Below are 23,954 nucleotides of genomic sequence, written 5' to 3' on the forward strand. Positions count from 1 at the left end.
CACCAGCACCCCTCCCTGAGTCAGTGGCAGCTTCTGACATCAGCAACAGCTGTGTGCCTCAGTCCCGAAGTCTCCCCCCCACCCCCAGCTGCGCCCTCTCACAGTGGCCATAACTCTCCACAGGATGGCAACAGCAGGGCCTTGAACATTTTCTGCACCGTCCGTCCATAATAAGCCCCTCCCCACTCCCCACCACCTCCACTGAGGTACACATGTGCATGAGGGCTCACGTGTACAGGCAGAGAGGAGAAGCCTGGGTACCTGGTGTCCGACTTCTGCCGCATGCCCTCTGCACCTCCTCTTTCCAGCCTGTGAAAGGTTAAGTACCCCCCAACCCCTCACCCAGGCCAGAGATGAACCAGAGGCCAAGGCCCATCCCTTTGGTGTTGTCTTCCCCAGGACTCCACAGGGGCTGGAAACGAAGCCTACAGGCACGTTTCCTAAGCCAAAGACATAGCTACACCCCCACCCCACCCCACCCCCCCCCCGCGGCCCCGCAACTGTTCACCCAACAGAGAAGCACCAGCCTGCTCTGTGCCCCGCCTCGAGCTGAGTGTGGGGGTGGCGGGGGGGGGGGGGATGCGGGGAAGGGGACATGCCTCAGGGAGAAACAGTCCCACAGAAGAGACAAGCCAACACTTACCAACTGTTATACAAAAGGGGACTTGAGATGATGAGCCCTCTGGGGATAGTGACAGGGTGTGCTTCAGAGGAACAAACCATTCCAGAAGGTTGAGGTGGTCAAGGAAGGTTTCCCAGGGGAAGAGGGCCCACAGTGGGCCTCGAGAAATGGGCCTCCAGGCAGCCACCGCTCGGAGAGGAGCCCAGGACAAGGGCCTCTGGATTACTGGACCCTTCCCACTCTCCATGAGGAGTTGACAGGGCGGGTGTGGCACTCTGTTCTGTATGGGCTCCGGGTACTGGGCCAACCTGAACAGGTCCTGTCCCCTTCATCTTTCTGTAGTGAGGAACCCAGCAAGAGCCAGTGGGGACCGCCACTGCTCCCCACTTTTCAGGCCTTCCCTCTCTGACTCTGGACAGCAGTGCTAGGACACAGAACTCTCTCACACAGAAGGCCCTGGGCCAGGGGCCAAGCCAGTGTGCTTCTCTCGCCCCCAATACTCTTGCCAGGTGAATCTGGCTTGAAAGCAACCTCAAGTTCAACCTTAAAGGGAAAAGACTTCGTCCCAGACCGGGGCAGGGTTTCTCAAAGAGTAGCGTGCAGTTCACAGGATACCTGCGCGGCAACCCGGGCATTCTAGCCTCAATTCTAGACCGGGTTAGATCTAGAGTTTCTGAGGCCAAGGGCCGGAAATCTGCATTTCACATGCTCTTTGAAAACCACAGTTGGATGGTGTATGCTTTCTTCTAAACCGCCTTGACCTCAGCTGCTGCTTTTTCTCCCCGCTCCATCCGCTGGAGTCTGGCACCAACCTCCCTGCTCCTTTCTGTGCACCCGCCTCCCCCCCCCCCCCACTCCCCGCAAATGGCCAAAGCCATGGCGTGAGGCAATCCCTCTGCCCTTGACCCTTTCCTTTGCATGGCGAGTGATGGCTTTTTTATCTCCTGATGATGAAGTACAGCCTTCAGCCGGGGGCATTTAAGACACGGGACATGCAGCTGGGCGCAGCCACAGCCGCAGGACCCAGAGGTAGACCTTGACGGCTGGGGAAGGAGGGAAGAAGCCACCCTCGAGAGCAGAGGCCACAGCAGCAGTGGCAGCAGCACCGTTACCCTGCCTGTCCCCCCGCTGCCTGGAAACAATGCTCCTAGCGACGTTCAAGCTGTGCGCTGGGAGCTCCTATAGACACGTTCGCAACATGAAGGGTGAGTTCTGGGGCGAGAGGCTGACTGCGTGGAGGCCATGTGGTTACTGGGACGGTGGGGGTGGGGGGGCGGGGGGGCGGCCACTCCGCACTCATCTCACTTGCGCCTCTTGTTGGGTGAATGTGAGCAAATCTCTCACCTTCTGGGACCTCCCTTTTCCCACCTGAATGGTTGGCCTGGATACGAAGACGCTTCCGTCTCTTCTGGATTCTGTCACTTGTGCTGTCCTCTCTGGGGCACCAATCTTTCTTGAACTTTGCCTGGATTGGCACTAAGGGTACCAAGAGAGCCACAGCCACAGTGGCAGAGGTGGGAGTGAGCCTTGACGCCAGCAAGCAGTGTTGGCAGGCCTGAGACATCATGGGCAGGGAAGAGAGGAGAAAAAAAAAGAAAGTGGGGAAGGCTCCGAAGAGCAAGGCAGAGAGAGGAAGTGGGTGCAGCAGGAAGTCGTGTTCCCATCCTACAAGGAGGAAGCAGAACCAGGTACCGAAGTCTGATTTGGTAGAGCTAGTCAGGACCCAGGGCCATCCTAGTCAGTCCCCTGCAGTCACTGAAGGGTACACAAACCAATCTAAAGTCCTTTCCAATTACCCTGGGTTGAACAGGCTTCCGTTTATTTTATTTTCTTAAGTTTATTTATTTTGAGAGAGAGAGAGAGAACACACAAGCAGTGGAGAGGCAGAGAGAGAGAGAGAGAGAGAGAGAGAGAGAGAGAGAGAGAATGAATCCCAAGCAGGCCCTGCACTGTCAGCATGGATCCCAATGCAGGGCTTAAACTCACAAACTGTGAGATCATGACCTGATCCAAAACCCAAACTGGACTGAGCCACCCACCCAGGCACCCCTGGGTTCTGTTTAGAAGGAAGCCGTGCTTAGAAGACCCGGCCCAGCAGTAGGGCTGTTCCACCAGATCAACAGGATCCCTTGCTCAGACCCCAGTGGCACGCAGAGCAGTTACTCATGCGAAAGACCCCAGCTGCTGACAGCTACACAGGCCTCAAGGGCTGGGGGTCTTGAATTCTCCTTCCACAGCCAGGATTTTTCTGCTTGTTTGAACAGAGCTTCTTTCCCTTTCAAGAAGGAAACTGCAGCAGGTTCTGGTGCAGCCCCTGCCTCCAGGCAGCACCAGGCCTGGCCAGCCCAGATGGAAGACCGACTCTGGGCCCAAAGGCGGCCTGGCACAGAGTGACAGCACTGGGTGGAGGTGGCCTGGCTCTCATTCAGACCCCACCAGGGATCTGTGTTCCTGTGCAAGTTACCTCTCCCTCCACGCGTTTCCTCCCCTGTGGCAAAACGAAGGGGTGGAACCATCTCGCTCTAAGGGGATTCCTCTGTTCTACGCAACAATATTCTCTCCTCTCTGCAGGGCTGAGGCACCAAGCCGTGCTGGCCATCGGCCAGGAGCTGAACCGGAGGGCACTAGGGGGCCCGACCCCGGGTGCATGGATTAACCAGGCTCGGCGTCGGAGTTCTCTGCTTGGTGAGTGCTGACGCTTCTGGGCTTGTGCCAGTGGCAGGAGCTTGTGTACATTGCTCTGTGCACGACCCACCTCCCCCTAACTAGCCCTCAGCTGGCCTTTCTCACTTTGAGGGGGTGGGACTGGGGTGCAAGGCTCTGCAGACCCCCTGTCGGCTGTAGCTGTGTGTCTAACTTCACCTGCAGGCCGGACCCTATGACTTTGGCCTTGGCTCTTCAGAGGAAAGAGCAGATCCAGACTGGAGGATGGAAGCGCGGGTGGCAGGTGGGGGCGGGGGATAGGCTAAGGAAACGTAAGCAAGCTCGGTCTCTCCTGGGCTGTGTATCCAGGTTCTCAGCTGGAAGACACTCTCTACAGTGACCAGGAGCTGGCCTATATCCAGCAGGGAGAGGAGGCCATGCAGAAGGCCCTGGGCATCCTCAGCAGCCGGGAGGGCTGGAAGAAGGAGAACCAGCAGGTGAGGGTGGGCCTGGAACCCCCGTGCCTCACTGTTCCATTGCCATCCTCAAGGCCATTCTCACAATTCCCGCCTCACGCAGCAAGTGGTTTTAACTTACATGCTGCCTAGTGTCCAGAGTTCAGGTAAACCCTCTCCTTCTCCCAAGTTCTGAGTTAGCAGACACTAGTTTGGGAGTCAGGAAATCGGGGATCGAGACCCAGCAGTGCCCTAAGGGTCTCTACATCTTTCTGGTGTAAAATGAGGACTGAAAACATCCTTAAGATCCCACCCAATACTGTGTACGTAATGAGCTGGTTGTAGACCACTTTCCCGCTTCCAGTTTTGTTTTGCTCAGGAAATTTGAGCTTCTGAGGTCAGGTAGGGGGGCCTTTGCAGTTGGACCTACCCACATTTACCACCAAGAAACAAGGGTCCAGAAGCAGGCAGGTTACTGCTCAAGGTTTCAGCAGATGTATGAGGCTCATGGCGGGAAAGATGACCAACTGTCTTAGAAGAAGCAATTTTAGGCTTCCTCATGCTTAGAGTTCTTTGTGCTGTTCCCCTTCCTGCCTTGCCTGTCCTGGTCATATTCCTGCCTAGGAATATTTTTCTGTAAACTTTATCCTGAAGCTCCTTTTTTTCTCCCGGACAGGCAAATGGGGACACAGTACTGAGTAAAGTGGTCCCAGATATGGGCAAGGTGTTCCGGTTGGAGGTGGTGGTGGACCAGCCCATGGAGAGGCTTTATGAAGAGCTTGTGGAGCACATGGAAGCGATGGGAGAGTGGAACCCGAACGTCAAGGAGATTAAGGTGAGGAGGTTCCAGGTGTGGGTGGCAGGAACCCATGGGAGCCCAGTCTGAAAGGTGTGCCAAAAAGGTTGCAAGCTGTGGGTGGTGCCTTAGCCTCAGCACTAAGGCTCCCCATGATTCTGGCTCCCCGTGGCTGGTAGGTCCTGCAGAAGATTGGAAAAGATACAGTCATCACCCACGAGTTGGCTGCAGAATCAGCAGGAAACCTCGTGGGGCCCCGGGACTTCGTGAGCGTGCGCTGCGCTAAGCGCCGAGGCTCCACCTGCGTGCTGGCTGGCACGGCCACACGTTTCGGTGAGATGCCCGAGCAGAAAGGCATCATCAGGTAATACTGGCAGTCGCCCAAAAGCTCTCTTCCCTCATGCAGGCTTGTGGGCACGTGCCCGGCGAGGGTGTGATGAATCCTCGGCTCCAAGAAACCAGTCCTTGGTCCCTACCTTCAACTGCCTTTTGCACAGGAATATGGAGGAAGACAAGTTCGGCCCTAACCAACCTTCCTAGAAAGTTTAAGAACCTTAATAATTTTCTAAAACATGAGGTAGGGCTGAGGTTTAGCTGGTACGCTCAGGTCTGGCCGTACTGGCGACTGAAATGCAAGCCATACTGCTTAGAACACAGCTGCTATTTGTGAGGGGCCACACCCATCACCCGGGACGCTTTCCCTGGCATCCGGCAACTCACAGGCACCACAGGGGCCTTCAGGCTCCAGCCCCAACCAGCATGTGTTCCGGTGAGCTGGTAACCAGGCCAACTGTTAAGTTTATCACCCTTGACAAAATAGTTCTGAGACTTAGAAAAGACAAGGTACCAGAGAAGCGTGGCTCGTATAACTGGTCAGCATAAAAAGAGCATTCTGCCTTGTCCTCCTGACTGGACTGCTCTCCATTTGCCAGAGGAGAGCATGGTCCCACTTGCATGGTGCTCCGTCCCCTGGCCGGAAGTCCCTCGAAGACCAAACTCACGTGGCTGCTCAGTATTGACCTCAAGGTGAGGGGCACAAGAGGTGGCTAGTGGGTAGGGGGTGGGGAGAAAAACCGACTCTTACCCTCCCACGTGATCCTGCAAGAACAGGAAAAACCCTCCTCCATTTTGAGAGACAGACTGTTGGGAGAAGGACGAGGCTTGAGTATCGGCCTGCTGTTCCATCATCTCCACAGACTACAATAGCTCCCTTTTACCTCATATCAAATTTCAACTCTGTAGTTGCCCGTTTGGAAAGAAGGAAACTTAGGCCCCCAAAGATATGGTTGCTAGCTCAGGGTCACACAATTGACCTTTGTCTTGACACAATTGACCGTTCTTACACGGTCATGACACAGCAGGGCAGTAGGGCAGTCCTCCCGGGTCAACTCCAAGGTCACACCTATAAACAGAGCTGGAAGACCAAGCCCCAAGCAATCCATGTTTGTCACAGGGTACAGAGGTGTCTACAGGGGAACACCACCCACAAGGTGGCCAAATTCTTCTATCTTCTACTCTAGGGATGGCTGCCAAAGACGATCATCAACCAGGTCTTATCACAGACCCAGGTGGACTTTGCCAACCACCTGCGCAAGCACCTGGAGTCCAGCCCCGCTCCTGACGCCAGGTGTTAAGGACCAGCCTGCTGCTTCCAACTGTTTCTAGCGCACTGGCTCGCATGCCCTTCAGGGAGATCCCTGCTAGAAGCCTACAAGTCTGTTTAAGCTCTTCATCCGGGGACTGTGGAATGGGCTGGAGTATATTTAGGATGCTGGGACTGGCAAAATTTTAGGACCAAAAAAATGGGGACAGAGCTTTTAAGAGAAAGAGCTTTCTAACTCTATTCAATGATTAGCTCTGAAATGAAGGTTAAGGGCTCCAAAATATTTATAAAACTCCCTTCTGGGCCCTTACACATCTATTTAAAAACATCTTTATAAAATGCTACTAGCTGACACAGGGTGCAAGTACAAGGACTGGGACCTCATACTTTAGGGGCTCAAGAGCTCCATTCCCCACAGGCAGTGTGGGGGGGTCTTACAAAAGGGACTCCAGCAACCCTCTGCTCCTCTACCAAACAGGTAGAGAGCTGCATCAAAGACCAACTAACTCCCCACAGCGGATGCGTTCTAGAAATGTAGTCTAAGTTTTCTTGATTGAAAAAGATACGAAACTAATTAAACTAGTTACCCTATTTCTTCCATGGGCACCCGTCAGAATAAAGAGTTGTAACTAAGACGCAAACTTCAGTCTGTACCTGTTTAAAAATTCTACTCTTAAAAAAAAAAAAAAAAAATCATTCTAGTAAACAGCAACTTCATGCTAAAGGAGTCCTGGACAAAGATTTTAATTAAACTAGATCCCCGAGCTCATTAAAAGGAAAAACTACTGGGGACATAGGTCACTCAATTATTTAGAATCTGCTGCCAGAATCTTTCATGAGTACTTAATTTCCACAATAAGCACAAGCCTAATTCAATTTTTTAAAGTTTATTTAGACAGAGAGAGCAGGAGTGGCAGAGAGAGAATCCCAAGCAGGCTCAGTGCAGAGCCTGATGTAGGGCTCGAACTCACGAACCCCAAGATCATGACCTGAGCTGAAATCAATAGTCGGATGCTTACCAACAGAACCACCCAGGTGCTCCAAGCCTAAATCATTCTTAAAAGAACTCTAGAACTGGTAGCTGACAGGCATTGCAAGATGAAGGTGATGACTGAGGATTTTTATGTATGTAATTAAAAGATAGGATGGTACCAAATGAAGAAAATTAATGATATTACTAAGATAAACAAAAACAAATTTTATTATTTTCCCTTCTGTGAATGTTGACACCTAACAAGGGAACTGAATCTGTAAGGTTTACTTATTTATTCTGAGAGAGAGAGAGAGAGAGAGAGAGAGAGACAGGGGCAGAGAGAGAGAGGGAGACTCCCAAGCCGGTTCCACACTGTCAGGGCAGAGCCTGACACTGGCCTCTCACAAACCCCAAGATCATGACCTGAACTGAAGTTGGACACTTTACCTACTGAGCCACCCACGTGCCTTGGAAACTGAATCTTCAGTTCACTCAATTACATCTGCTTCCAGCTTGGCTCAGGGCTGCCAATTTCACGGCTTTTAACAAGTCACTGTTTTACTACTTTGAGAGAAAGCCAAAAGAGGGAATATGGTGAGAGCAAATTCCCCTTTCAAGATTCAGAGAATTTATGCTTTCAAAATATAGATTGGGGTGGGATTACTTTGCTAAGAAGGGTGAGTAGGATGAAAAGCCAGCCATTACCACTTGAAACTTTCCCATTCTAGTTATAACAGCACTGATGATTTAAACCATCCAGAAACAGAGCCCCGGCTTGTTAAGTAAACAGGTTAGCAGTCGTGGGAATGCTCATATTTATGGAGGTACTGAAATTTTATATCTGATAGAAGTGTTTCTTCTTATTTATTCTTATCTCATAGAGTAGTCTATTTTTAGCACAGACCAAATTATTATTTACCAGGGAGCCTCAGAGCTGTAGAAAGTATTTCTAGAACAGACTATCCTCCACCCCCAGCTAAGTAAGGGAAAATGACCATCTAAAGATGTGTAAAGTGATACACACTGATTTCAAAAAAGAGCAGGCTGGAAGCAAGGAAATGGGCTTTCTTGCTGCACACCACTGTTTGGAGCTCAGTTAAAATTTGCCTTCTCCAAACCGTGCAACTGTGTCTTTGGGGGGACTGGGAGCCACTTCCCCACTTGTTTAATTTTATGTTGGAATAAAGTAAGTGGTCAGTGATGATATGCTCACTGACACCATTTTATAGAGGACTCCATGGAGAGTGGGTATCCTGTGAGTCCTTCAAATGAACCTTCTCAAAACACACACACACACACACACACACACATTTAAATATGAAATATAAATAGGCAACATCATAACTTCTGTAACCTGATTTATGAAGATCCAATGTACAGAAATTTTATCAAATGGAGAGTGGGTGTACAAGTAATAAAATACGTGGTAATTTATATTACAAAGAATTTACCTCCAGCTTCCTCTACAGAACACTACCCTCATTCTCTTAGAGTTCTTCAAACTCTGATGGTCCAGCTTTATGACCAAGTCTGTCCTCTAAGACCGGCCACGAATGAATGGGTGTCCAGCGGTGACAGGCTGAGCCTTCAGCCTACAATCACACTGATTCTGTTAGGTTTCCTGTTAAGAGATGTGGAATGGCCAAAACAGCCTGGATGGTTCATTAGGAGACAAATCTATTAGTCAAAGCTACCAAGTTAAGGTACCAATAGTCACATGAAATTTGGGAAATTCCTGGGAGGCTGCATTGTCACTGATGTATTAAAAAGGGGGACAGGGAAGCCATAAGGGAGCTCAAGGGAAGGCTCGTTCTTACATTCCAGTTTTTAGTATTCTGAATCGTCACGTATTTGGAAGGAAGGTAAGTAAGGCAAGAAAACAACATGCACGCATTAGCATACACATTCAAAGGGAAATGCTGGAGGGACACCATTAACCCTTTTAAACTCTTGTTCATCTCCTTGAGGTGACTTCCACTGGAGAAAAAGGGTGGCTGAGCTGGCTAGAGAGGATGGAAGCAGGAGAAGAGGGGTTGGGATAGTCAGAAACCCGCCTCCCTCCCCCTGCGCTGGCTCCCTTCCTCACTGCCCACATAGCTACCCCTGTCACCAAGAGGAACCCACCCCGAAAGGGAAGCAGAGTGCCACACACACTTGAAGACAGGTTTTATTTGGGAAGAGTTTCTAATTGTTAAAGCTGCAAGCAAGTTCTTTTTACAATTACAGTTCTAGAGACCTAGTAGTTTCAGAGACCCCAGTGTTCAAAAATATTTCAAAAGGAATAAAAACCCATACCAAAAGGAAAGACCTTTTAGATCTGGAATGTACAGCCACTGATTTCAGCTGTTCTCAGAAACAGGCCTACTACTTCCTTGGAAATCGGATGGGATGGAGTCAATGCCACAAAAGGAGAGGTCTTTAAATAAGTCAGTGCCTTAGACGAGATTATTCACTCCTTAGAAAATACAATAAGGTAACTAGTCCTGGTCGGAGGGATACGTGGTACAGCACCAGTTTCACAGGGGGCGCAAAGGATCCTGGGGTCAGCAGCTGTTGGCATATGGCACACAAAATAGAAGCAGTCACCAGAAGTGGGGAGAGTGTTGAAAAGCAGGGAGTCTCCCAGTCTCACCCATACTTTTAATTTGCCTACAGCACAGGCTGTGTCCTGCAGTATCTTTGGGAGAATGTTTGCAACAGTTCAAAAAAAACAAAAACAGGCCTCCCTCCCCAATTTATTCCCCAGCAAGTCCATGTCTGCAAAGAAAGAGGGACCTGGTCACGGTTCCCATGGAGGACTCCGCCTCCCATCCACTTCTGTTTCCACATGATATAAGACATCAGCCAGAGTATGTTCTACCACAGCGCCCCAGCCCATGTCACTCATCTGTGGGAGGAACAAGAAACAGAAAGGAGGTGATCAGAATAAGTATGGCAAGAAGGAGCAGAGATACTGAGGATGCACTGTGAATGTTACTCACAGGGCGGTAAGTGAGATCCTTTGGAGGATACTTGAAGCACGGTCCAAAGTTAATGGAAACCTGGGATAGATCAATTCAAGCAGACAGGAGAAAACAGAGGAAAATAGTGAAAAAAAGCTTAATGTGACCTGGGAACTTTTTATTTTTAAATGTAGCTATGATATTCAGGGTATAAGTGGAACTAATGATATAGATTACCAGTGCTAAAAGTGGTCAACACCCTAATGTCCATCAAAAATTAGGTAAATAAAATAGACTTTTGTTGATTTCTTTTTATTACCTGAAGATTTCCTTATCTTACTCCAGTGGTGGTTACTGACAGACTAAAAAGTATATGTAAATTTCCAGATATTACCTTTTCAAATCACTTAAAAAAAGACAAAAAACCCCACAATAGGATCTGATGATAGTCCCCTTCATACTGTATCGTGTTAAAAAAAAGATTGGCATAAGCAACACTTACTAACCAATGATGGTGGGTTATCATGACATATAACACCAAGCTGACTTCTGCATGCATATACTTCACATCCTTTACACTGAACAATGACATTTACCGTACAGCACATTCAAAGTCAAAGTATGGAGCACACTAGTTGCACAATCTTTTAACTATCCAAGCAAATACTTCCTAAGACACCCAACTGTTTTTGGAACAAACAGTAACAACAGGAACGCATTCCCATCTCATTCTTAGGCTACTCAGATTTCTTTGTAGAATTCACATCAATGGTCATCCATCACAACCATTCACCTATTTCCCTCAAGTTCTGTTCACAGGGTGAACAGACGATACATACCGTGCAACTCTTATACAGTGAGATGGCCGGAAAGTAAACCCCTTCAAAAATATCTTTGTAGGCCACACCTTGATTGACACCGTTTTTATAAAATATTATCTGAAACAAAAACAACGGTTTTACTTCAGAATTTAACAACAGAACAAGCAAACTGAAGAACTCCCTTGGAGAACCCTTTACAAGCACTGCCACCACACTGGTAATGATGTCTTCTCAGAAGAGCATACAGCTGGTGTAATAACGTCTTCTTACATTTTTAGGGCATATTTACATGCACCAATCTAGCTGGTCTTCAGGTTTTTCAGAGCATATTTATATGCACCATGTAAATGGTGGTCTTTAGGTTTATTTGCTTCGGAATTCCTACATTACCTGTACCAAAGCATTCTTTCTATTATTCGTTATACTATCTGTATAACAAACAAACTGGTCTTCTGCCGATTCCTCAGAACCGTACCTACTTAAGCTTATTTATTTGATCCCTTCCCTTGCATCAGATTCTCACTTCTGCATTTTTACTTTGAAAATCTCTTCAGATCCTCTAAGTTTCTGAATCCTCATTTTCTTTGTCCTTTCTGTCTGGAAATTATTCTGAATATCCTCTCTTAATCACTACATATGGACTTCAGAAAAGACCCCCTTTTCTCAAGTAACTTTCTCGGCCTGTTCTTCCCAGCAAGAGCTGTCTTCTCCTGGGCTGGATTTTCTGGCTGTATCATCCTAGGTCCATTACCTGTTTCCCTTTACTATTTTCTCCCCTAAAAACAACTGGAAGCCTACTTTATTTTCTCCTACATTAGCTTCTATTACTGTCCTAGACAGCGATCACAGCATTTTTAGGGAACAGTGTTTCCAGCTCAAAATTTTCTTCCACCCCTTCTCCTATTTTGGGCCAGACTGTATTTATGGTATGACTTTGGCCAACAACCTTGGAAAGGGGAAGTAGGGAAAGTTCTAGAGGAACTAAATAAGCCATTACAGCTCCTGCTGCCTCTGGGTCACAGAGCAAGGTCCCCTCCTCTTCTATTCAGTGTTCCTCCCTCTGTACTTGATACTTCCCGAGCAGAAGAAATATCTCTGCCTTGCTTCCTCAATCGCATATGGATTTCCTTATTAGGCTGCTGCTTTTACCCTCTGCACTGGAGACTGTCCCTAGAAGAACACTGATCATCTCTCTGAAAGCGGGATGGTGACACAGGAAGAGCGATCTGGTCCCACAATCACAGCAGGCAGGAGAGGGAGCTTGCTCTGCGGCTGGCGAGCTCTCATAGCACATACCCCTTCAGTCCTCTCTGGGCCTCACTTTCCTCACTTTCATAATTAGGAGCCTGGTCCCAATCTTCAAAGTTTTCTAGTTTTGACATTTTTATGATCATGACTCACCGACTCACCTCACTATGGGGGGTCTGCTTTAGGCTCTTCTCTGCTTTATCCACAAAGTCTTTTTCCTCAAAATACAAATAACTCTTGAACTTTATCAAAGCCTTGAAAACCAAGAAAGAAGGAAAGGGAAAAAAGGGAACATTGAAGAATCAGCTACATCATTATCAAATTAAAAAAAAAAAAAAAAGGCAATTTCAGACAAGTAGCACTGAGTCCTTGTGTTTTGCAACAGAAATTAAAAATCTATGCAGGGCTAGCTTTGCTAGATTTTATTTTATTTTTTTTAATTTTTTTTTCAACGTTTATTTATTTTTGGGACAGAGAGAGACAGAGCATGAACGGGGGAGGGGCAGAGAGAGAGGGAGACACAGAATCGGAAACAGGCTCCAGGCTCTGAGCCATCAACCTAGAGCCCGACGCGGGGCTCGAACTCACGGACTGCGAGATTGTGACCTGGCTGAAGTCGGACGCTTAACCGACTGCGCCACCCAGGCGCCCCAGCTTTGCTAGATTTTAAACTATGTGCTTCTTAAAAAATACCAGATGGCACATACTTGCTAAACATTTTCAAAAAAAGACATTTTCTAAGATTTGCAAGGAAATACATACACACATATATATACTTTCATCACAACAAAAATACCCATTAAGTTAAAAATAATTCAGTTTTTTTCCCCCTCAGTAATCTCAGTGAAAGAAATGACAACCTTACTGGGCCTAAAATCTCCTATTCTATAAAAACATTTTTTTAGGGCCAATTCCTTCCCTCCTAGTTCCCTACCTGTTTCTCCTATAGGTGGGCCTCTGGGTCACCCCTTCCTTGCTGGTTCTCAAGAGATAACTATTCACTCCCAGGGAAATACATGACATTAACTTTTAAAAATTTTAATCTCTAGCACATACATATATTAAGCATAGTAAAAAAAAAATTCAAGAGATATATAAGAACATGAAATTTCTCTACCTCTCCCCATGTCCCTCAACACTTAGTTTCTCTTTGCCAAAAGGGATCTCTGCTCCAGTGGCCTTGTATCCTTCCAGAATGTCTAGGCATATATTAATATCTTCAAAATTAAAATCAAACAAAAAACCCCACATCAGACAAAAACACAAAGAAGCAAAAAGGACTGATACTACCCAATTTAAAGACTGACTCTAAAACTACAATAATTAAGACAGTGTGGTACTGGCATAAAGATCAACAAATAGATCAATGGACTAGAGAGCCCAAAAGCTAAACATCTGCAGTCTACTTATAAAACCATCTGATTCCGGGCGCCTGGGTGGCTCAGTTGGTTAAGCGACTGACTTTGGCTCAAATGATGATCTCACAGTTCATGGGTTTGAGCCCCACATCAGGCTCTGTGCTGACAGCTCAGAGCCTGGAGCCTGTCAGATTCTGCCCTCCCTCTCTCTCTGCCCCTCCCCCACTCACACTCTGATCTCTGTCTGTCTCTCTCAAAAATAAACATTAAAAAATAAAAAAAATAAAAAAAAAAGGGCAAAGCAAGACCCCAAAAACTCATCTGATTTTCACAAAGGGCACCAAAGAATTGAGAGAAAAAATTTTCAAAAACTGATGCCCATATGAGGCGCCTGGGTGGCTCAGTCAGTTGGGTGTCCAACTTCGGCTCAGGTCACGATCTCATGGTTCTCATGAACTCATGATGTGGATTTGAGCCCCACATCAGCCTCTGTGTGGACAGCTCAGAGCCTGGGGCCTGCTTCAGTCTGTGTCTCCCTCTCTCTCTGTCCCTCCTCTGTTTGCTCTCTCTCTCAAAAATAAATAAGAAAATTTAAAAAAAATTAAAAAAAAACCACACCCATCCATGTGGAAAAAAAATTAAGCTTCATCTCTACTTTACACCATATACAAAAAGTAATTTGAGGTGGATCAAAGATCTAAATGTAAAAGCTAAAACCATGTTTTCAAAGGAAAACATGGAATATCTTCATGAGTGGGGAGTAGGCAAAGAATTGTTAACTTATAGAAAGCAATAGAACTATAAAAAAAATTTGACAGATTTCATAAAAATTAAAAATGTCAGTTCATCAGAAGACACCATTAAGAAAATGAATAAACAAGTCACAGACTAGGAGAAAAAATTTTTTTAAAAAGTCATTTTTTGTAATGTGTATTCATTCTTTTTTTTTTTTTTAATTTTTTTTTCAACGTTTATTTATTTTTGGGACAGAGAGAGACAGAGCATGAACGGGTGAGGGGCAGAGAGAGAGGGAGACACAGAATCGGAAACAGGCTCCAGGCTCTGAGCCATCAGCCCAGAGCCTGACGCGGGGCTCGAACTCACGGACCGCGAGATCGTGACCTGGCTGAAGTCGGACGCTTAACCGACTGCGCCACCCAGGCGCCCCTGTAATGTGTATTCATTCTTGAGAGAGAGTGAGCAGGGGAGGGGAAGAGGGAGAAGGGGACAGAGGATCGATCTGAAGTGGGCTCTGTGCTGACAGCAGCGAGCTGGATACGGGGCTCAAACTCAGGAACCGTGAGATCATGACCTGAGCTGACGTTGGATGCTCAACTGACTGAGCCACCCAGGAGCCCCCAAAAATAATTTTTAACCAAAGACCGTAATCCAGAATATATTAAAAAAAATTCCACAACTCTATAAAAAAAGATAAACAATCTGATTCTTTTTAAAAAGGCAAAATATTTGAAAAGAAACTTTACAACAGAAAATAGATGAATGGCTAGTAGCACATGACAACCTGCTCACCAGCATTAGTCATCAAAGAAACGCTAATTTAAACCATAATGGAACACTATACTAGGCACCCATCAAAATGGCTACAATTAAATTGGCAAACAACAAATGGTGACAAGGATGTGAAGCAACTAAAATGACCTTACATCACAGGTGGGAATGGAAAGTCTGTCAATTTCTTCTAAAACTAAATCTATAACTACCCTTTGACCCAAAGAAATGAAAACATGTTTACAAAGACATTTGTACAAGAATGTACATCGCAACTTAATTCATAATAGCCCCAAACTTGAAACAGCCCAAGTGTCCATCAATAGGAAAATGGAACCATACAATCCAGTAATCCCATTACTGGATATTTTCAAAAGATACATGAACACTTATATTTAGTGAAGCATTATTTACAATAGCCAAATTATGGAAGTAACCCAAGTATCCATCTATAGGTGAATGAATAAAGGAGATATGGTATATACATACAATGGGATATTAGTCATAAAAAATAAAACCCTGCCATTTGCAACAACATGGATGGATCTAGAGGGTATAATGCTAAGTGAAAGTAATCAGAGAAAGACAAATACCGTATGATTTCACTCATATGTGGAATCTAAGACACAAAACAAATGAACAAAGAAGAAAAGAGACAAACACAAAAAAAGACTCTTAACTCTAGAGAACTGGTGGTTACCAGAGGCGGGGGTGGGGGAGGAATGTGTGAAATATGTGAAGGGGGAAAACAAAAAATAAAAAAACAAAAAAAGGAACATGTGAAGGGGATTAAGAGTATACTTATCATGATGAGCACTAAATAATATATTGAATTTTTTTTTTAAGTTTATGTATTTATTTTGAGACAGAAAAAGTGTGGGCAAACTAGGGAGGGGCAGAGAGAGAGGGAGAAAGAGAGAATCCCAGGTAGGCTCCGCACGGTCAGCACAGAGCCTGACGTGGGGCTCAAACCCATGAGCCACGAGATCATGACCTGAGTTGAAGTCGGACACTTAACTGACTGAGCCACCCGGGCTCCCCTGTATGGAATTTTTTAATTACTATATTACACACTTAAAACAAATGTAACACTGTATGTTAATTATAATGGAATTTAAGAATTTCTAAAAATAGGAAAATGGATAATTATGTCAACTATAATCAATAAACCTAGAAAAAATGGGAAAATAGATAATGCCCCTTCCTCACATGCTCTCTCTCACAAAATAAACATTTAAAACAACAATCACAAAAAATCCCAAAACCCAAAAGATTATGTACTGCATGGTTTTATTTATAAAATAAGTTTAAGAACAAACAAAACTAATGGAATAGAATTATGATAGGGAAAAAAATTTCAAGAATGGTTGGCTCTGTAGGGATGGCAGTTGGGACTGATTGGGAAAGAGCATGAGGGCACTTCTTGGGGTGATAAGATTCTAGTGTCTCCTTAGGGGTTTGGGCCAAACTCAAAACTCAGTGAATATACATTTAAAACTTATACATTTCATTTTATGTAAATTTTGTATCAAAATAAATAAATAAATAAAGGTTGAACTCTAGCTAATGATATGTATCTTGAAGTACTTGGGCGCAGGTGATGTATACATATTTTTAAAGTTCATTTATTTTGAGAGAGAGCGTGCACGCACACACACAAGCATGAGTGAGTGGGGGAGGGGCAGAGAGAGAGAATCCCAAGCAGGCTCCACACTCAGCGTAGAGCCCACAAACTGTGAGATCATGACCTGAGCTGAAATCAAGAACTGGATGTTTAACTGACTGAGGCACCCAGGCGCCCCCTCCCCCCTCCCCCCTGCTGGTGAGGTATGTTGATGGCTGTAATATTTTCTGAAGTGCATTAAAACAAGATGGATGGATGGATGGATGGATGGATGGATGGATGGATGGAAGAATGAACAGATAATAGGTTAAGGTAGAATCTAGGTGATTGGTATTTGGACACAGACTTTAAAATTCTTTCAACTTTGTTACGTCTAAAAACTTTCAAAATGAAATCTTGGAAGAAAGTGTGAATGCTAGGTCAGCATTACAAGAGAACACTCAGGCCACAGGTGCAGGAATATATTGGTTGCCATAGGTCTTCAAACCCAGGAATCTCTCAGGGATACAAACTCACCTTATCTTTATAAGTATCGGGCAGTGACTTGGCTGTCTCTGTATCTTCAGGAAGATTGATATAGAATCCCAGGACGTCTCCCTGTCCATAGCCAGAAGAGTAGTGTTTGCCAATTGACTGGTGGAACTTGGTTCCCTTTTTGCTCCTCCACGAATAGCTAAATTTATCATAACCTAAGGGAGCTTGGAGGTTACCTGTCCCAATAAAGAGATGTACAGGAAGTCACAAGATTGCAAATTGACTCTGGTTTGCTAAAAGAAAAATTTCTACTCCTTTTCACTGTATTTTTTGGTCGGTTTTGCAAAATTCCTGACAAGCTATTTCTCACAAGTAAAGAGTTATAAAAATATTTCTAGGAAATGCAAACCACCTTATCCTTTAGGAAGTGAATTTTATGCCCATAATCCAATAAGCCAAAAAGTCATGAAGCACAACCACATGGTCTATACCTTTCTGCCTGCTGTGATGTCCTCATGATCGCTCCCACTCACCTAAGGGCTGGGACCAACCCAGTCTGGCAGCAGTGTCAGGCGGCATCTCATCCACTGTGATTTCAAAGTACCAGGCACCCTTCCGTACCCCATGAGAAGCCCGGACCATGGAGTAGCCCTTCTCTCCAACCACAGTCAGCCGGTCATCAGAGATCTTTAACTGGGGAGCTGCAGTGTGGAGATGGAAACAAAGGCCTGCATCTTACTGGAGGCACTTAGAGACGATTGCCACAAAAACCGGAGTCTCCTACACTCCAGTAAAACAAAGTAAAAAATCAGAAATACCAGATCAGGGCTCTCAAGTTCAGAAGGTTCAAAATCTCAACATTAAGATACGGCCGAAGGAGAGAGGAAGAAAACGGAAGTTAAGTGGTCAGATAACCTAGTTTCTATTAAATGTGATATTTGAGATAACAGGTTAAGAGTTAATTATGCTGTCTATTCCCTAAAATATAACAAACCAACTGTAATGTGCTTGGATCCTGATTTGTATAAACCACCCCCCTTTTTAAAAATAATATGTATTAATTTTTGAGAGACAGAGAGAGACAGAGCAGGAGCAGGGAAGGGGCAGAGAGAGAGGGAGACATACAATCTGAAGCAGGCTCTACGCTCTGACCTGTCAGCACAGAGCCCAAAGTGGGGCTCGAACCATGAACCGTTAGATCACGATCTGAGCAGAAGTCAGACACTTAAATGACTGAGCCATTCAGGCGCCCCCTTCCGCCCTTTTTTTTTTTTTTAAAGTAAGTTTTAGGCCCAGCATGGGATTGAACTCATGACCCTGGAACCAAGTCACATGCTCTACCTACTGAGTCACCCAGGTGACCCTGTGTAAATCATCCTTTAAAAGACTTGATATTTTAGGGGTACCTGGGTGGCTCAGTTGGTCAAGCGTCCGACTCTTGGTCTCAGCTCAGGTCGTGATCTCGCAGTTCGTGGGTTCAAGCCCCATGTCAGGCTCTGCACTGATAGCACAGAGCCTGCCTGGTGCTATCTGTCTCTCTGCTCTGTGTCTCTCAAAATAAATAAACTTTGTCCCTCCTCTGCTCTCTGTCTCTCAAAATAAACTTTAAAAATAAAATAAAAAAATTAATAAAAGACTTGGTATTTTATTTTGAAACAATGTTAGACTTCCAAAAACAGTACACATTCCCCATATGCCCTTCACTCAGCTTCCCCAAATGTTAACACCACCTAGTCATAACACAATTATCAAAACCAGAAAATTGACAATGATACAATGCTATTAAATAATCTATACATCGTCTTCAAATTAAGCCGATTATCCAAATAATATCCTTTTTCTGTTTCAGGATTAATCCAACATCCACATTTCATTTAGTTGTCATGTGTCCTTAGTTTCTTCCAATCTGGGACAGTTCAAGTCCTTCATGACCATGACATTTTAAAGAGTGCTGGTCACTTTGTTTGTAGAATGTCCCTCAATTAGGTTTGTCTGATGTTTCCTCCTGTTTAAGCCCAGGTTAAGCTTTTTGTAAGGAATATCACCGAAATAATGCTGTGCCTCTCAGTGCATCATATCAAGAAGCACATGATGTCAAAATGCTGATACTGTATTAAACTTTGATCACTTGATTAACGTGGTACCTTACAGGTTTCTCCACTATAAAGTTACTATTTTCCCTTTGTAAATAATGAGTATTTTGTGAGGAGATAAAAAGATATTTCAAGGAAATCTGATTATGGACTGAATTCAGATGAGAGCAAGAAATGATCTATTTTGTTAAGTGTGATAATAGCATTGTGGTTATAAAACAAAATATCCATATTTTTAGAGTATGAAGGGTGAGATTTACTTCTTACAAATTGAGAAAAAAAAGAGATGCAGAAATAAACAGATAAAATAGAACAAAAACTTGGTAATTGTTAAATCTGGGAGAAAAGTATATGAAGATTCATCGTATTCATCTTTCTATGAGGCCGTTATGTAAGATAAGGGGACAATCTAAACCAATAGGAGGGGGCATAATGACTTGGAAGTGAAGAAAAAAATGACAAAAGATAGGAGAACATTTCCAGGTGGTGTAGGTTGATTTTATCAATGTAGAAACATCACAAATCCAATTAAGACTTAATTGAGGAAAAAGTATTTGAAACAGTGTTTAACACTAGAAGTTGTCTGAATTCTACTGGAGGAAGCACAAAACTTAGCTCTAGCTTTTACAAAGGCCTTTACGACTTACACAGTACTTTCGTAGGTAGACAGGCAGGTAGGCAGACTCTCTGACCCTTGCAACCACCATGCCTACTATGCAGATGCGGAAGCAGAGCATGTGGCTGTTCAAGATCACACCGCAGGCCGGTGTGGCCTGGCTGACAGTGGCAGAGATTGAAAAGCCCTGGATCTGCACTCTTTTGGTTATGCCACCACGGCTTGTGTACCAGCCAGATACAATGGCAACCTATTTAAATTAAATGCATGTTGTTTAGCAGAACTTTCTTAGGTGTTTGGGAAATTCTACCTTCTCAAATACAAATTCTTCATCCTTTACTCCTTCCTGAGAAATTCAGCCCCTGAAATCACTAGGTGGGGGCTGAGCAAGGCAAGTGTTCAGGACAGAATAAAACACTAAAGGACTTACCGCCTCATAAAACACTTATTAATTACATAGGGGAAATAAGTTAACGTTACAGTGGCTAAAGCCAGCCGATACCACCTTAGCAAAACGATCAAAGTGGACATGATCAGTAATGGGACAAATTAAAATCAAGAACCACCTGACAGGATGCAATATGAAGAACACAGCATTTTACTGATATTTCTGTCAAAGATGCAGAACTGAATTGAATCCCAAGTATTCAACCAGACAAACTCAAACTGAGGGATATTCTATAAAACAAGTGGCCTCTAATTTCCAAAAGCTTCAAGGCTGGGGTGCCTGCGTGGCTCAGTTAATTAAGCGTCCGACTCTTGATTTTGGCTCAGGTCATGATCTTACAGTTAGTGAGTTTGAGCCCCGTGTCAAGCTCTGTGCTGACAGAGCGGAACCTGCTTGGGATTCTCTCTCTTCCTCTCTACTACTTGCCTGCTCACACTCTCTTTCTCAAAATAAATAAATAAACTTTAAGAAAAAAAAAAGCTTCAAGGTCATCAAAGTCTAGGAAAGACAGAAAAACTATTCCAGATTAAAGAAGACTTGAGACAGGACAACTAAATGTAGCACACACTTCTCAACTGGATCCTCTGTTATAATGACATTGGATCAACTGGAGAAACCTGAATATGATCTGAGGACCATCAGAGAGTAGTTAATTAGTGTTAATTTCCCATCTTTGATGGCTATATACTGGTTCTGTAAGAATGTGAAAGTTTAAAAAATACCCACTAACTCTTTGATACTCTTCCTTTGTAGAGGTGGAGCCTAATTTCCCTCCACCTGAGTGTGGGCTGAACTTAGTGACTCATTTCTAACAAATAAAACAAAATTGAAGCGACCAATTTCAAAGATAGGTCATAGAAGATACTCAAACTCTATTGCGATCTTGGATCACTTGCACCAGAACTCTGCTTCCAGGGTGAGGACAAATAAGTGGTCTATGGAGAGGCCCACATGGTGAGGATCTAAGGGCATCCTGTCAAAGCGGCATGAGTGAGCCATCTTGGAAACAAATCCTCCAGTCTCTAAGTCCTCAGAGACGGCAGGCTCATCTAAGAGCCTGATCTCAGCCACGTGAATTCTCCTGAGCCAGACCACACAGTCAAGCTGCTCTCAGATTCCCAACCCTCAAAAACCATAGAAAATAATGAACATTTGTAGTCTTAGACTGCTAAGTTTTATGTTAATTTGTCAAGCAGCACTAAATAACAACAGAAGGATAATGTCCTTGCTTGTAAGAAATACACAATCAAGTTCTCAAAAACCAGAGGGCATCATGGCAACTTACTCTCAAATGGTTAAAAAAAAAAAAAAATTTGGTACTGTTCTTACAGCTTTTTTTTTTTTAATTTTTTAACGTCTGTTTATTTATTTATTTATTTAAAAAAAAATTTTTTTTTCAACTTTTTTTAATTTATTTTTTGGACAGAGAGAGACAGAGCATGAATGGGGGAGGGGCAGAGAGAGAGAGGGAGACACAGAATTGGAAACAGGCTCCAGGCTCTGAGCCATCATCATCCCATAGCCCGACGCGGGGCTCGAACTCCCGGACCGCGAGATCGTGACCTGGCTGAAGTCGGACGCTTAACCGACTGCGCCACCCAGGCGCCCCTGTTTATTTTTGAGAGAGCAAGACACACACAGCGTGAGCAAGCAAGAGGCAGAGAGAGAGAGAGGGAGACACAGAAACCCAGGCAGGCTCTAGGCTCTGAGCTGTCAGCACAGAGCCCGATGTGGGGCTTGAACTCATGAACCACAACACAGTATCATGACCTGAGCCTAAGTTGGACACTTAACCAATTGAGCCACCCAGGCGCCCCTGTTCTTACAACTTTTTTACACATCTGAAATTATTTCAAAATAAAAACATTAAAAGATATAATACAGATTTATCATTAATTTTTATTAGGCTCAGCATGAGTAGCATAAATGGCAAGCATGCATTGCTTTTCTATATATTCTAATAAATGAATTTACTATTAAGGACCAGTGTTCCTACTTTTTCTCCCCTCCTCCAGAATTAAAGCTGTGAAGTATAGTGAAACAAGACAAGTCTCACTTCTTAAAACCTGAAGTCACTTATTTGGCCCTCCCCTACTTGCCCTACTAGCAAAGTATGCTCATCACTACAAGAAGTCAAACAATCCACATATAATGGACATCACACCATGGAATTACATCACTTCACTTCCAAATGACCAGTATCAATACAAGTGTTCATTTCTAGCATGAAATCAAGAAATAACGGGCTTCCAAATGCAATAAATATATGACCTGTTTGGATCCAATTCAAAGAAACAACTGAAAGAAGTGTATTTTAAACAACCGTGGAACTGTGAATGTGGACTGGGTATTAGATCATTAAGGAATTATTATCCATCTTATTTAGGAATAATAATGGTATAATGGTTTCATTCTAAAGAATCCTTGTTAGACACAAATACTGAGGGTTTTTTTTTCATATTTATTTTTGAGAGAGAGGCAGAGAGAGAAAGAGCGAGAGCACAAGCAGTAGAGAGGCAGAGAGGGAGACACAGAATCCGAAGCAGGCTCCAGGCTCCGAGCTGTCAGCACAGAGCCCAACACAGGGCTCGGACTCACAAACTGCGAGATCATGACCTGAGCTGAAGTTGGACGCTTAACTAACTGAGTCACTCAGGTGCCCCTAAATACTGAGGTATTTATTGGTGGATAATATGCTATTTGGCACTTGCATTAATACTCTAGAAAAACAAAGACAAAATTCATAAGGTACGCTTGTCTAAAAGTAGTGAGTTTATTATTTTAAGTAGTGAGTGTATTTAAATTCACTTTCACATTCTAAAGGATAATGAAGGCTATTCTGAATAAATCATGTCATTAAAAGAGCTACTAAACATTAAAGAGTTTTATGACAAAAAAGTCATAAAATCAAAAGACAACTGACAAACTAGGAGAAAATGTTCACAATATGTACCACAAAAAGCCAATATTCCTAGTATATAAAGGGACAGATAATTCAAGGAAACACAAATTAAAACAGCACTGGGATATCATTTCTCACTTATGAGACTGGCCAAAGTTAAAACACAGGACAACACATTCTGTTTGTGAGGCCACGCGGAAATAAACACGCTACATTGCTGATGGGAATACAAAATCACACAACCTTCTGAAGGGAAATTTGGCAAGGCTAGCAAAACTACATATATAGTTGCTTATCTTTTGCTCCAGCAATTCTACTTCTGGAATTCTACCTTGAAAACACACCAGCAACAATACAAAACACACATGCTCACGGTTATTCACTGTCTTTTTGTGATTGCGAAATACTAGAAATAATCTAAGTGCCCACAGAATGGCTGAATAAACCAGGTACATCCACATAATAATCATGAAGCTAAAAAAATAGAAAACAATTAGGATGATCTCTTCAAAGTGCTGTGGAGTTATGACATGAAGCAAAACGCAAAAGAGTATCTATAGTATGCTGCCCTCCGCATACGAAAAAAAGAGATAAAAGGAAATACACATATATCTGCTTATTTGTGCAGAAGAAACACAGCAAAGATAAACTAGAAACTAAAGAGACTGGTGGTTACCTATAAAGGGTAGGTGAGGGGAAAAAAGGGAGAATGGGGTTGCAGGGATGGGGTTGCGTTAACATTTTCATACAACTTTACTCCTGGAACCACAGTAATGTTTCACACACCCTTCACATAACCCCCTGACACAGACACATAGACACAGACA

At 44.2% G+C, this 23,954-nt stretch overlaps 2 protein-coding genes across 4 annotated transcripts in view; one reads left to right on the forward strand and one right to left on the reverse strand.

Moving 5' to 3' along the window:
- Positions 1–1,761: 1,761 nt before the first annotated feature.
- On the forward strand, positions 1,762–6,176 carry STAR (steroidogenic acute regulatory protein). Its single transcript, NM_001246196.1, has 7 exons — positions 1,762–1,827; positions 3,194–3,307; positions 3,635–3,762; positions 4,397–4,555; positions 4,696–4,880; positions 5,449–5,542; positions 6,037–6,176. Exons 1-7 carry the CDS (start codon positions 1,764–1,766, stop codon positions 6,148–6,150), a joined length of 858 nt encoding a protein of 285 aa, NP_001233125.1. The 5' UTR covers positions 1,762–1,763; the 3' UTR covers positions 6,151–6,176.
- A 3,065-nt stretch (positions 6,177–9,241) lies between these two features.
- ASH2L (ASH2 like, histone lysine methyltransferase complex subunit) overlaps positions 9,242–23,954 on the reverse strand; it is a 32,169-nt gene continuing 17,456 nt past the window's right edge. For all 3 annotated transcript variants that reach the window (XM_023252610.2, XM_003984783.6, XM_023252611.2), the window contains 6 exons: positions 17,602–17,769; positions 17,111–17,304; positions 12,265–12,357; positions 10,874–10,972; positions 10,074–10,133; positions 9,242–9,979 (listed from right to left, as the gene is read on the reverse strand). In XM_023252610.2, the coding sequence (XP_023108378.1) occupies positions 9,872–9,979; positions 10,074–10,133; positions 10,874–10,972; positions 12,265–12,357; positions 17,111–17,304; positions 17,602–17,769 (722 nt within the window). In that variant the 3' untranslated portion in view covers positions 9,242–9,871. The remainder of the gene's footprint in view (positions 9,980–10,073; positions 10,134–10,873; positions 10,973–12,264; positions 12,358–17,110; positions 17,305–17,601; positions 17,770–23,954) is intronic.

Source organism: Felis catus, chromosome B1 (assembly GCF_018350175.1).
Source record: "Felis catus isolate Fca126 chromosome B1, F.catus_Fca126_mat1.0, whole genome shotgun sequence".
Taxonomy (NCBI): Eukaryota; Metazoa; Chordata; class Mammalia; order Carnivora; family Felidae; genus Felis; species Felis catus.

Coding starts and splice junctions, on each gene's coding strand:
- STAR (NM_001246196.1), top strand. CDS start 1,764: ATGCTCCTAGCGACGTTCAAGCTGTGCGCTGGGAGCTCCTATAGACAC. Junction 4,881..5,448: donor GAGCAGAAAGGCATCATCAG/GTAATACTGGCA, acceptor TCCATTTGCCAG/AGGAGAGCATGGTCCCACTT. Junction 5,543..6,036: donor TGCTCAGTATTGACCTCAAG/GTGAGGGGCACA, acceptor CTTCTACTCTAG/GGATGGCTGCCAAAGACGAT.